We start from the raw sequence: 13074 nt of genomic DNA, 5'->3' as shown, positions 1-13074 counted from the left end.
GGGGGGGGGGGGGGAATGCGTGCGGGGAGACTGGAGAGGGGTGCTGATAGAGTGAGTGGGGATGGGGAACAGGGGAGGAGGGATTGGGGGTACTGGGGTGCAGATGGAGTGACTGGGGAGGAGGGATCTGGGGAGGGTGTGCTGATGGAGTGAATGGGGAAGGGGGAGGGGGTTGACTGCCCAATGGGAGTGGGGGTAGGGGTGTGACTGTGCAAGGGGACTGGCGGAGGAGAGGGTGCTGGGGGAGGGTGGGAACTGAAGGGAGGGGGAGCCTGCATGGGGAGAGTTGGGATGAAGGAACAGGAATGGGCATAACAGGGTGGAGAGAAAGAGAGCTGGTTATCAGGGAAGGAGGCTAAAAGGGGTGGTTGATACAGTTGAAGAGGAGCAGTGGGAGAAGGGAGGGAGATGGGGAGGATGGAGTAACAGACAGGAGGATGTGGAGTTGGGGGAGGGGATGTGGGGGAAAGGAGAGAGAATGGGGTAATTGGGAGGCTAAATTGATTAAGGAGTGGTCATGAGGGGCAAACGGCAGAGGGGGGAGTGGAAGGTAAGGGAATGAGCTAGTGTGGGTCGGGGGAGGGGGAGGAATAGGGTAATGGGACGGGGGAATGGTGAGGAGGTGCTTGGAGGGTGTTGGGGAAGAGGGGTGGATGAAGAATGTGAGATGGGGGAATGGGCTGGTGAGAATTGTCAGAGGGGATGGGGAACGTGGGAATGTATGACAGGGAACTAATAAGGACTAAGGGAGGAGGAAAGGAATTGAGGAGCAGATGATTCAAGATTGAGAATGAGCTACGTAGGATAGGGAAATGGGAGTAACGAGCAAGAGCTGTGTTGATATGAAAGGCGTTGTGTAGGAGGGAACAGTAGTGGAGAAGGTAGCCAGGTATGTAAGGGAGGGATCTTGTGGCAGTGTGAGGAGAAGGGTATTGAAGGTCTGTTTGGGCAAGTGGATAGGGATGTTAATGACTGGTGGGGTGTAATTGAGGTGAGTGGGGCCTTTTGGAACAAGGCGAGTTCTGGGAGAATGAGAAGTTTGGTTTGTGTCCAGTTGGGGAGCGTATTGAGACTTGGTATTGAAGGTGACATGGTTTTGGGGTGTGGGTTAAGACCTGGTGGGTGGGTGGGTAGAAGATGAAGTGGACCACAGTACAGCATTGAGGCAATCATGTTGCGGGGTTTGGGGGCACAACAGTGTATTTACGGGGTTTATGCTTGTGATTTTTTTTCAGAGAAACTTAACGCTCGACCTTGATTTAGCCCCTTAATCCATATATATATTCCCATTTCTTCCTTTTCACTGTTCATTCTTATTCTCCAGAATCAGTCTGTTAAGAATTTGGTTTTCTGAATTTTCTGTTTTTAGCTTTTCTATTCTATTACGTTCTTCCACTTTGAGATTTACGTCTGGTACCGTCCTGTTCCTGTCTCATTATTACAGTTGCACATGTTCGCTCATTACGTTCTGAAACCTAAATCCCTTGTTACCAAGAAACCGGATAGTGACATCTTGATCAAAAGCAAAATCCTGCAGGTGCTTGGAATCTGAAATAAGAAGAGGTCTGTCGGCATCTCTTGTGGGAAGAATCTTTCATACTGTTGATATATTTAATATTGTTTGAATACTTTTATACCCATAATTCAATTCCACATGAAGGTTGCACCTGAAAGAAGCTTGTGCTTGCATCTTAACAGCCATTATTCAGTGCATTCACACCACATTTTCAAACATAACTGGCCTCTATCCAGGAAAAGTGATGATCAAGGAGCCACTTAGAATTGCTAGAACAGAATATAGCAAGCGTGGCTTTTGAATTTTTGATCACAGCTTGTTTTCTGCTATGTAGGATCCTAGAGATGCCCCGCCACCAACAAGAGCTGAGACACGGGAGGAGCGAATGGAAAGAAAGGTAAGAAATTTAGGCCAGATGTACATTCCAGGGTTAAATGTGATAGGAGAGGCTAGACATTAGAAAATACCTGGAATTATTTGAAGGTCTCCACGACTATTTTCTATAGGTTTGTGGACCCACATTCCTTTTCTGGCCATCATTTGTGTGGGTGCATGCGTGGCCTGTAAGAGAATTCAGTCCATTTGGTTTTATTGCAGGGTCTTCATCAAGCCTGATCATGTTCCCAAGAATTGTCTACATATCTGCTTATCAGTAGTAGTCTCTCGATAGATTTCTACCTCCTGTTACTTGTTTCTACCAATGAAACCACCTAAATTGTTAGAAAGTAGGCCATTCAGCTCCTTATGCCTTTTCCACCAGTTATTTCCCTCAACACCACTTTTTTTGCCTGCTGAAATATCCAGTGACTTCCTTGGTAGGCAAGAATCTCTAAAAAGTATTCAATGACTCCTCATCTACCGTTCTGAGGAAAAGAGTTCCACTGACTTGCGACGCTTCAGGAGAAAAAAAATTCTCATCTTTGTCTTAAGTGGGAGACCTCTTCCCTTTAAACTGCCCCTTAATCACTCTGTCACAGGTATTCAACCTTTCAGAATCCATCCTGAAACATCCGGGGAGGTGATGGCCTAGTGGTATTATTACTAGACTATTGATCCAGAAACCCAGCTAATGTTCTGGGGACCCGGGTTCGAATCCCACCATGGCAACCTGACCAATTACCGCCCCACCAGTCTACTCTCAAACATCAGTAAAATGATGGAAGGCGTTATCAACAGTGCTATCAAGCAGCACCTGCTCAGTGATGCCCAGTTTGGGTTCTGCCAGGGCCACTCAGCTCCTGATCTCATTACAGCCTTGGTTCAAACATGGAGAAAAGAACTGAATTCCAGAGGTGAGAGTGACAGCCCTTGACATCAAGGCTGCATCCGAATGAGTGTGGCATCAAGGAGCCCTAGCAAAACTGGAATCATTGGGTATTGGGAGCAAACTCTCCGGTGTTTGGAGTCATACTTGACACATACGAAGATGGTCGTGGCTGTTGGAGGTCAGTCATCTCAGCTCCAGGACACCTGCAGGAGTTCCTCAGGGTAGTGTCCTTGGCCCAACCATCTTCAGCTGCTTCATCATTGACCTTCCCTCCATTATAAGGTCAGAAGTGAGGATGTTTGGCGATGATTGCACAATGTTTAGCACTATTTGTGACTCCTCCGATATTAAAGCAGCCCGTGTTCAAATGCAACAAGATTGGACAATATCCAGGCTTGGGCTGACAAGTGGCAAATGACATCCGTGCCACACAAATGCCAGGCTATGACCATCACCAATAAGAGACAATCTAACCAAACCCCTTGACATTCATTCGTGTTACTATCACTGAATTCCCCCACTATCAACATGCTGGGGGTTATCATTGACCAGAAACTCAACTGGACTCACCACATTAACGCAGTAGCTACAAGTGCAGGTCAGAAGCTAGGAATACTGTAGCGAGTAATTCCCTTCCTGACCCCTCAAACCCCGTCCACCATCTACAAGGCACAAGTCAGGATTGTGATGGAACACTCCCCACTTGCCTGGATGAATGCAGCACCAAAAACGCTCGAAGCTTGACACCACCCAGGACAAAGCAGCTCGCTTGATTGGTGCTACATCCATAAGCATCCACTACCTCCACCACCGATTCTCAGCAGCAGTGTGTACTATCAACAAGATGCATTACAGAAATTCACCAAAGATCATCAGACAGCACCTTCCAAACCTGTGACCATTTCCATCCAGAAGGACAAGGGCTGCATATGGGAACACTACCACCTCTAAGTTCCCGTCCAAGCCACTCACCATCCTGACTTGGAAATATATCGCTGTCGCTGAGTAAAAATCCTGGAATTCCCTCCCTAATGACATTGTGAGTCACCCTACAGCTGGTGGACTGCAGCGGTTCAAGAAGGCACCTCATCACTACTTTCTCAAGGGCAACGAGGGATGGGCAAGAAATGCTTGCCAGCCAGTGACTCCCACATCCCACAAATGAATAGAAAAAAATCGTTTGGAATCTGTGTTTCAATAGGATGACCCCTCATTTTTCTCAAACATCAGAAGATACAGGGCCAGTTTGTTTTTTCCAGCCTTTCCTATTAAGATAAACCTAGCCCCCAAATCTCTGGAATCAGTTGCGTTAATCTTCACAGTTGTTCTACACCACTGTTAATTCAAAATACAATAGAGAGAATTTATCCAACTGTGCATATAAATGGTTCATTTAGTTGCTTCCTCATTGGCTATTGAGGAGCTATTGACTGACCTTATTACAAATTTTACCAAACCTGGTTGCAGATCAAATTATATTCTACTTCCAGAATGCATGTGGATTAGCCAGTGATACTGCTGACTTTCTCCTGTGTGGTGGCAGACATTGTGATTTTCCTTTTACAGAGGCGTGAGAAGATTGAGAGAAGACAGCAGGAAGTTGAAAATGAGCTTAAAATGTGTAAGTTTACTGAAGGGTGTGTGGAAAATAATGGAAGCTGATGAACTGTGCAATGACAATGGGTATTAAACTCAGTGAGCTTGACCCTATCCAATCTTGTCATCTACCTTCAGGCTCTTTGAAGTGGGCCTATTAATTAGACATTAAAGACAGCTGTCTTTTCACCCCTGAAAATGAATACTAATTTTTAAACCTCATTCTCCACACTGCCTTGCACAAAGCAAAATGTTGCAATAGCTGATTTGCACAGTTACTTTAGCTAAGTACTAGTGGCTATGACATAACAAACATTTTTGTTTTCGTGCATTATGTGTGGCCCTAAGACACCACAGGAATGTGACTAATTTGGTTTGGTCATAAGATACTTGAACAGGTGACTAATAGCTTGGTTAAAGGGGTGCCCTTCACGGGGGGATGGAGGTGTAATGGTTGTGGAGGGAATTCCAGAGTTTGTGAATTGTAAACAGTAGTTGTGAACTTTAACACTGCAGCATTTGAGAAGTTGCTCTTCTTTTTCTGATCTGCAGGGGATCCTCATAATGATCCAAATGCACAGGGTGATGCATTCAAGACACTGTTTGTTGCCAGGGTGGTAAGTTTGAGGTTATTTTTTTCCTTTTTTAAAGGAAAAATAAATGCATTGGAAAATGGGCAGCAATTCAATCGGCGACTAGTACTGTCACTTTTTACCCAGTATGGACGATACATAACTGAAGTGGCCCATGTCGTGCAGTTTGTGATCATTACTATTCCTTGGATGTTGTTTAGATCAACTGCCACCAAAGGAAGAATCAAAATATTTCATTTGGGGGGTTGGTGTGGTGTGGTGGTGAATCCACTTGCATGTATTGTGAGATAACTGAGGAGTGATGTTTTCTGTAAATAAGAAGAGGATCATCCAACTACCTCTGCTTTTAACCTCCAAAAACCATTAGGAAATAAACTCCAAGTAGATGCATTTTGTACAAGAAAACAATTATAGAATTGTAACTGAACTTTCTATTGTTAATTCATTACATCATATGTAACAGTACCAGTGAATACAGTGACTGTGTCTCAGATTTTATTTAATCTTGATGGTGTTAAACATTCTCTGTCATTTTTTTCATGTTTCTCATAACCTTTTCTGATCAGTATTGTTTATTTTTACATTTATGAATAATCTGTTCCTGTTTCCTCTATACTACAGAACTATGATACAACAGAATCCAAGCTGAGGCGTGAGTTTGAGGTCTATGGCCCCATTAAAAGGGTAAGCATCCCATAATAAGAGTTGGTTTCAAATTATGGTACCACTGCTGAATACAATAAACACTAATTCTGTGATCTTTTTAAATCTGCATGTTGCATATGTTCTGACAGCCATGCATTGGACGAGTCTCCAGAACAGGATAGCAGCACAGCAAATAAGTAAATAAATTCTTCTTGCTGGTGACAAAATTTAATCCTGCTTGGGGATGGACTTTTTTTAAAAAGCCCATCACTTAATGTTAGTGAGCTGGAAACATAAGGACTCTATAGGAAAAAGTGGAAATGCACAGCTCAGTCAGCACCTGTAAGGAGAAAAGGTGTAATACTGGTGTGTTTGCAAATAGTCACCAGACAGACAGCATCTTTGGAGAGAGAAACAGAATTCACTTTTCATATTGATGATCTTTCATTGGAACTAGGGCAAGTTAGATGTGACAGGCTTTAAAAAAAGTGATAGGAACATTGGGAAGAAAGAACAAAAGGGAAGTTCTGAGGAGGAGGAAAGCAGGAGAAATGAAATGACTGAGTTACACTTGTGTTCTGCTGGTGTGGAGGAGACTGCCTTTTAAGGAATAAATACAATAAACTTTATTGAATGAAGTACAGTTAGTTAGCTTTTTTTATCTTCAAATGTTTAGAACTGTGGGTGGTGGAAAGAGGGAAGCTAAAAGGATAGGTTTTCCATTTCCCTTGTTTTTAATGCATGGGAAATGGTTGTTAGGTGTGCGTGAAGAGTGGGCTAGAATGTTGTGGAGAGAATACTTGTTTCAGCAGATAGGAGAGTGTGGTATATTTAGCATTGTGCTGGAGGTTGTGAAAATGATGGGTAATCATCCACTAGGGATTGTGGTTTAGAGAATGGGAAACCTAATCATGGTACTGGGCGGGAGTGGAAAAAGTGAAAGCAGAAGAAAGTCGAGTGCATGCGTAAGTGCACTGGAGGAAAACATTTGGTTGGGGGGAAAGAAAGATGGCTTAGCGTCGGTAGACGCAAAAATCAGAATCCGTGATGATCTTTACAATTGCTAATTGACCAATTGTGCATTTTCATATTCTTGATTTCCAACTGACTTTTTAGGAGTTTCTATATATATTGAGATGGTTATTATTTCATATAAAAGTTTTTAATGAATAATCTAAATCTAATTTATCAAATATTGGACCTTTATCAGCATCCACACTTTGATATAGATGGCTAAACATTTTCATTTTTGAAGAGTTTCATTGTTTCTTCAATTTTAGCACTGCCTTGGTCTGGAATTGTTTTAAAGAAAGTCTATTATGAGGTCAGCTAATAGTTAAACAGTGATAGTAACACCACCTTACCTTAGCTGTTTCAGCTGTATTTTTTTGTGTGAGCTGAACTTCTGGAGATAGTGAACTGTGTATTAAACCAATTTCCACACAGTGCCCCTTGAGCATTTTCAGTTGATTTATGGACAGCATTGCATTCTGCATTAATACATTATCAAAACATCTGAAATAGGGATTGAAAGGAATAATTTGGCAGGAATGGAAGGATGAGCTTTGGAATTAGATTACAGTCTGATTTTTGTTGATATTAGCAATCAATTGTTTAATATTATAAGACTTTTGTTCAGTCCTTGACTTGCTGTTTTGTGTCCTTTCTGTCCGCTTTCTCAAGATCTACATGGTGTATAATAAAAGGACTGGAAAGCCCCGTGGTTACGCTTTTATCGAATACGAGCATGAGCGAGACATGCATTGTAAGTGATTTGTGTGTTCATGGGGTGGGAGGGGTTTTGACTGGCTAACTACGGGAGTTCAGGAGATCCCGTATGTAATACATGCTGTTGTGCAGCTTGCTGGATGCAGACTTGGACCTCCAGTTTCAGTTACGCAACAGATGTTTTCTCTAGATCAAAAATTGTAAATGCTGGGATCTGCTGCAAACTGGGCTTTTGTTTTACAAAGATTTAGCATGGATTTTTCCTTTAGTTAAGATGATCCCAATCAGATGCAAAGCAACTTCCATTTTTAATGTGTCAATCTACATGTACTAGACATGTCTTCAAGACAGTATTTAGAAATTTTCTGGAATCAATTGGGGATATAATATGGACAGCTTGCAAGATATTTAACCCAATTCAGTAAATCCAGATGTGTAACTATCCTTGATTTAAAGGCGGAGATAGTAGGAACTGCAGATGCTGGAAATCTGAGATAACAAGGTGTAGAGCTGGATGAACACAGCAGGCCAAGCAGCATCCGAGGAGCAGGAACGCTGACGTTTCGGGCCTAGACCCTTCTTCAGAAATGGGGGAGGGGAAGGGGGTTCTGAAATAAATAGGGAGAGAGGGGAAGGCGGATAGAAGATGGATAGAGGAGAAGATAGGTGGAGAGGAAACAGACAGGTCAAAGAGGCGGGGATGGAGCCAGTAAAGGTGAGTGTATGTGGGGAGTTGGGGAGGGGATAGGTCAGTCCAGGGAGGACGGACAGGTCAGGGGGGCAGGATGAGGTTAGTAGGTAGGAAATGGAGGTGCGGCTTGAGGTGGGAGGAGGGGATAGGTGGGAGGAAGAACAGGTTAGGGAGGTGGGGACGAGCTGGGCTGGTTTTGGGATGCGGTAGGGGGAGGGGAGAGTTTGAAGCTTGTGAAATCCACATTGATACCATTGGGCTGCAGGGTTCCCAAGCGGAATATGAGTTGCTGTTCCTGCAACCTTCGGGTGGCATCGTTGTGGCACTGCTGGAGGCCCAGGAAGGACATGTCGTCTGAGGAATGGGAGGGAGGAGTTGAAATGGTTTGCGACTGGGAGGTGCAGTTGTTTATTGCGAACCGAGCGTAGGTGTTCTGCAGAGTGGTCCCCAAGCCTCCGCTTGGTTTCCCTGATGTAGAGGAGGCCACAACGGATGCAGTATACCACATTGGCAGATGTGCAGGTGAACATCTGCTTGATGTGGAAAGTCTTCTTGGGGCCTGGGATGGGGGTGAGGGAGAGGTGTGGGGGCAGGTGTAGCACTTCCTGCGGTTGCAGGGAAAAGTGCCGGGTGTGGTGGGGCTGGAGGGGAGTGTGGAGCGGACAAGGGAGTCACGGAGAGAGTGGTCCCTCCGGAAAGCAGATAAGGGTGGGGAGGGAAAAATGTCTTTGGTGGTGGGGTCGGATTGCAGATGGCGGAAGTGTCGGAGGATGATGCGTTGGATCTGGAGGTTGGTGGGGTGGTACGTGAGGATGAGGGGCATTCTTTTTTGATTGTTATTGCGGGAACGGGGTGTGAGGGATGAGTTGCGAGAAAGTGGGAGACACGGTGGAGGGCGTTTTCGACCACTGAGGGGGGGAAGTTGCGGTCCTTGAAAAATGAAGACATCTGAGATCCACGGGAGTGGAATGCCTCATCTGGGAGCAGAGCGGCAGAGGCAAAGGAATTGGGAATAGGGAATGGCATTTTTGCAGGAAGGTGGGTGGTGGGAGGAGGTGTATTCTAGGTAGCTGTGGGAGGAGGTGGGCTTGAAATGGATATCAGTTTCTAGGTGGTTGCCCGAGATGGAGACACAGAGGTCCAGGAAGGTGAGAGAGATGTTAGAGATGGTCCAGGTGAACTTAAGGTTGCGGTGGAAGGTGTTGGTGAAGTGGATGAACTGTTCGAGCTCCTCGTGGGAGCGCGAGGTGGCGCCGATACAGTCATCAATGTAACGGAGGAAGAGGTGGGGTTTAGGGCCAGTGTAGGTACGGAAGAGGGATTGTTCCACGTAACCTACAAAGAGGTAGGCATAGCTTGGGCCCATGTGGGTACCCATGGCCACCCCCTTTGTCTGTAGGAAGTGGGAGGAATTGAAAGAGAAGTTGTTGAGGGTGAGGACGAGTTCGGCTAAGCGGATGAGGGTGTCAGTGGAGGGAGACTGGTCGGGCCTGCGGGACAGGAAGAAGCGGAGGTCCTTTAGGCCATCTGTATGGGGAATTCAGGTGTAGAGGGACTGGACGTCCATGGTAAAGATGAGGTGTTGGGGACCGTGGAATTGGAAGTTCTGGAGGAGATGGAGGGCGTGGGTGGTGTCACGGACGTAGGTACAGAGTTCCTGGACCAAGGGGGAGAAAATGGAGTCTAGATAGGTGGAGATAAGTTCGGTGGGGCAGGAGCAGGTGGAGATAATGGGTCGACCAGGGCATTCAGGTTTGTGGATTTTGGTAAGGAGATAGAAGCTGGTGGTGCGGGGTTGGGGAACGATGAGGTTGGAGGCTGTGGGTGGGAGGGCACCTGAGGTGATGAGGTTGTGGATGGTTTGGGAGGTGATGGTTTGGTCTTCGGGGGTGGGGTCATGATCAAGGGGGGGCGGTAGAAGGAGGTGTCAGAGAGTTGGTGTCTGGCCTCGGCGATGTAGAGGTCAGTGTGCCATACTACAACTGCGCCTCCCTTGTCTGCAGGTTTTATGATGATGTTGGGATTGGAGCGGAGGGCTGCACGTTCTGCGGGGGAGAGGTTGGAGTGGGTGAGAGGGGTGGAGAGGTTGAGGCGATTGATGTCTCGATGGCAGTTGGAGTTGAAGAGGTCGAGGGAGGGTAGGAGGCCTTGGGGTGGTGTCCAGGAGGAGGGGGTCTGTTGGAGGTGGGAGAAGGGGTCAGTCGAGGGAGGCTTAGGTTCACGGTTGAAGAAGTAAGCATGGAGGCGGTGGGAAAACTGCGCAATGTCCAAACGTGACCGGTATTCGTTGATGTGTGGGTGGAGGGGGACAACGGTGAGCCCTTTACTGAGGACTGACCGTTCGTCATCAGTAAGGGGGAGGTCTGGGGGGATAGTGAAGACTCGGCAGGGCTGAGTGTTGCTGTCTGCTCTGGAGCTGCTGGCTGCGTAGGCTGTGGGCGGAGTTGCGTCAGCGTAGGCTGTGGGCGGGGTTGCGTCGGCGGTGATCAGAGTTGCTTCCATGTCGGTGGTGGGCGGAGCGGGGTAGGTGGCGGCAGCGGTGACGGTAGGTGCGTCTTCAGTGTCTGTGGTGTTGGTCTCGGAAATGGAGGCGGTGGCATCAGCAGCGATGGCGATCGCTGTCCCGGAAGTGGGGTACCCAGCGGTGGCGGATGTGATGTCATCTGTGGGTTCTCCGACAGTGGCCTCATGGCCAGTGGCGGCGGGCACATTGTGGGGAAGGTCCTGGGTACGGCTGGGGATTTGGGAGGTGGAGGAAGCCCGTTTTGGGTGGTAGGCACCAGTAAGTTTACTGTACTTACAGTTTTTAATGTCCAATAAAGCTGAGTAGAATTGAGAACTCTTCAGGTTGTGGATCCTACAAAGAATAAAAAAACAGGCGAGGTCCTTTGCAGGTCTGGGAGAGGGAGGCTCTGAGCTGGGGTAGGCTTGATTGTAGTGCCCGGAGATGCCGGCGCATTGCTGCGAGTGTGTGTTTCAGGAGTCGCAGGGAGAAACGCTTCTGAAGGATCTCAATGCTATGAATGTAGACATTGTCACGGTTGGGGCCAAATTGGGAAGGCCTGAATGTGGACTGTAGTCCATTGGGGATGATTTCACAAGCTTCAAAATCTCCCCTCCCCCTACCGCATCCCAAAACCAGCCCAGCTCGTCCCCACCTCCCTAACCTGTCCTTCCTCCCACCTCAAGCCACATCCCCATTTCCTACCTACTAACCTCATCCCACCCCCTTACCTGTCCATCCTCCCTGGACTGACCTACCTTCTCCCTACCTTCCCACCTACACTCACCTTTACTGGCTCCATCCCCACCTCTTTGACCTGTCTGTTTCCTCTCCACCTATCTTCTCCTCTATCCATCTTCTATCCGCCTCCCCCTCTCTCCCTATTTACTTCAGAACCCCCTTCCCCTCCCCCATTTCTGAAGAAGGGTCTAGGCCCGAAACGTTAGCCTTCCTGCTCCTATGATGCTGCTTGGCCTGCTGTGTTCACCCAGCTCTACACCTTGTTATCCCTTGACTTAAAGCCCTTTGGTTTCTTAATGTAGTTCCTGTTTTGTTGTACAGTGCCAGATCATTTTTATAAGCTTTTATTTAAGAGTCAGAATACTGTGGTGCACTAGTTCTCAGATAAGATTGCACACAGCTGAATGATGCCTTTCTTGGGCGTGATAGGAAGTGAGTTCTAAAGTTGAGATGAACCTGCTAGCCTGTCTGAGGGGGATTGAAGCATAACAATAATGTAAGCAACAGGAATTCCTAGTGCTCTCCATTTCCGTGTGGGGTTTGAATGTACTAAATATGAATAGAACTATCGTGGATGTTGAAATCAGCATTAACTCCCCATAGTTTGAAGGGTCAATTTCATAAGAGCTTTCAGTTTCCAAACTCTCTCCTGTACGTGAGCTGTTTCGCAGTAAGCAGTTAGTAATTAATGAGTAGACTGCAGCATCTGCTGTTGAACTAGTCCTGTCAAAACAATGTCTTGATATGCATTATTGTCATTTTGTACCATTAGTGGTGGAAGTTGTCTTTGTATTTAATGGGACCATCGGAACCTAGACTAAGCCTGAAATGTGAGATAAATTTTGGTTAGTGGAGGACTACAGAATTCCCCATTAAAACTTGAGGTGAACCAGAGAGTGTTGAGCAAGATTTTTGTTGGGAATACTTCTGGCTAGTAACAAGAGATTTTGGAATAGTAGAATATTTGAATCAAAACAATTTGATTTCCATATCCCAATTAATTATTATTGTGGGTCCATCTGTAAATGATTTGGAAGTTCTGTCCTAGGGAATGAAATCTGGTTGGGATGTCCATGTTTTCCTTCTCCCTGAATGCTTGACGTTTATCCCCAGAGAAATAGATACGTGTCAGCACTTCATTGCATTTTGTGACAGCAGCTCACAGTCTCTGTCATCACCTGGTGGAATGTCCATGGTGTAAAATTATTCCCACTGGTGAAGCATTGAAAAGTCATCTTCAGAAGGTTAGAACAAGAATTCTATAGTGGATGCATAAGCCAAATCTGGATAGCCTGTCTTAGCACTCGTATATGTCTCTAACTGAAATCTGGGTTTGTGCTTAATTTAGCACTTGTTTTGGGGATAACAATTATTTTAGCCATGCTTGGACCTGTTGTTTATTAAGTCTCAACTGTATTTACTCCAAGGTCCTTTGTAAAAGCATGATTTAGAACTAGTGTTACAGATGGTATGTATGGGACCAATTGTGTTGGTACTGTGTAATGATGGATGCATGGAATGGTAAGTATGCTGCAACTTCCTTTGTGTTGGAAGTGCTAAGGATAGTCTGTTAAAGTGTTAATTATTTATATTTGACCATCGCTATCATAGTGAGGACTTGCTTCACAGTTTCTGCTTAATGGGTCAAGGCTAATTTTGTTCATATTGAGCAGCTGGAATCAGGTCCTCACTTTAATTAATGTATTCAAATATACACAATTAACACCTTAACAGACTATCCTTAGCACTTCCAACCCCCCCTCACCCGCCGAGAACGCTCCTGTTTATTAAATC

At 46.0% G+C, this 13074-nt stretch overlaps 1 protein-coding gene across 1 annotated transcript in view; it reads left to right on the top strand.

Moving 5' to 3' along the window:
* The window catches only part of snrnp70 (small nuclear ribonucleoprotein 70 (U1)), a 26737-nt gene that overhangs the window by 282 nt on the left and 13381 nt on the right, over nt 1-13074 (top strand). Inside the window, exons 2-6 of the mRNA XM_020512593.2 lie at nt 1851-1913; nt 4350-4404; nt 4932-4996; nt 5594-5656; nt 7301-7382. Coding sequence (XP_020368182.1) covers nt 1851-1913; nt 4350-4404; nt 4932-4996; nt 5594-5656; nt 7301-7382 — 328 coding nt within the window. The remainder of the gene's footprint in view (nt 1-1850; nt 1914-4349; nt 4405-4931; nt 4997-5593; nt 5657-7300; nt 7383-13074) is intronic.

The sequence above is a fragment of the Rhincodon typus genome, chromosome 37, assembly GCF_021869965.1.
Source record: "Rhincodon typus isolate 14 chromosome 37, sRhiTyp1.1, whole genome shotgun sequence".
Classification (NCBI taxonomy): domain Eukaryota; kingdom Metazoa; phylum Chordata; class Chondrichthyes; order Orectolobiformes; family Rhincodontidae; genus Rhincodon; species Rhincodon typus.
The sequence above is the reverse complement of the archived record's forward strand: the minus strand, read 5'-3'. Positions and strand labels throughout refer to the sequence as shown.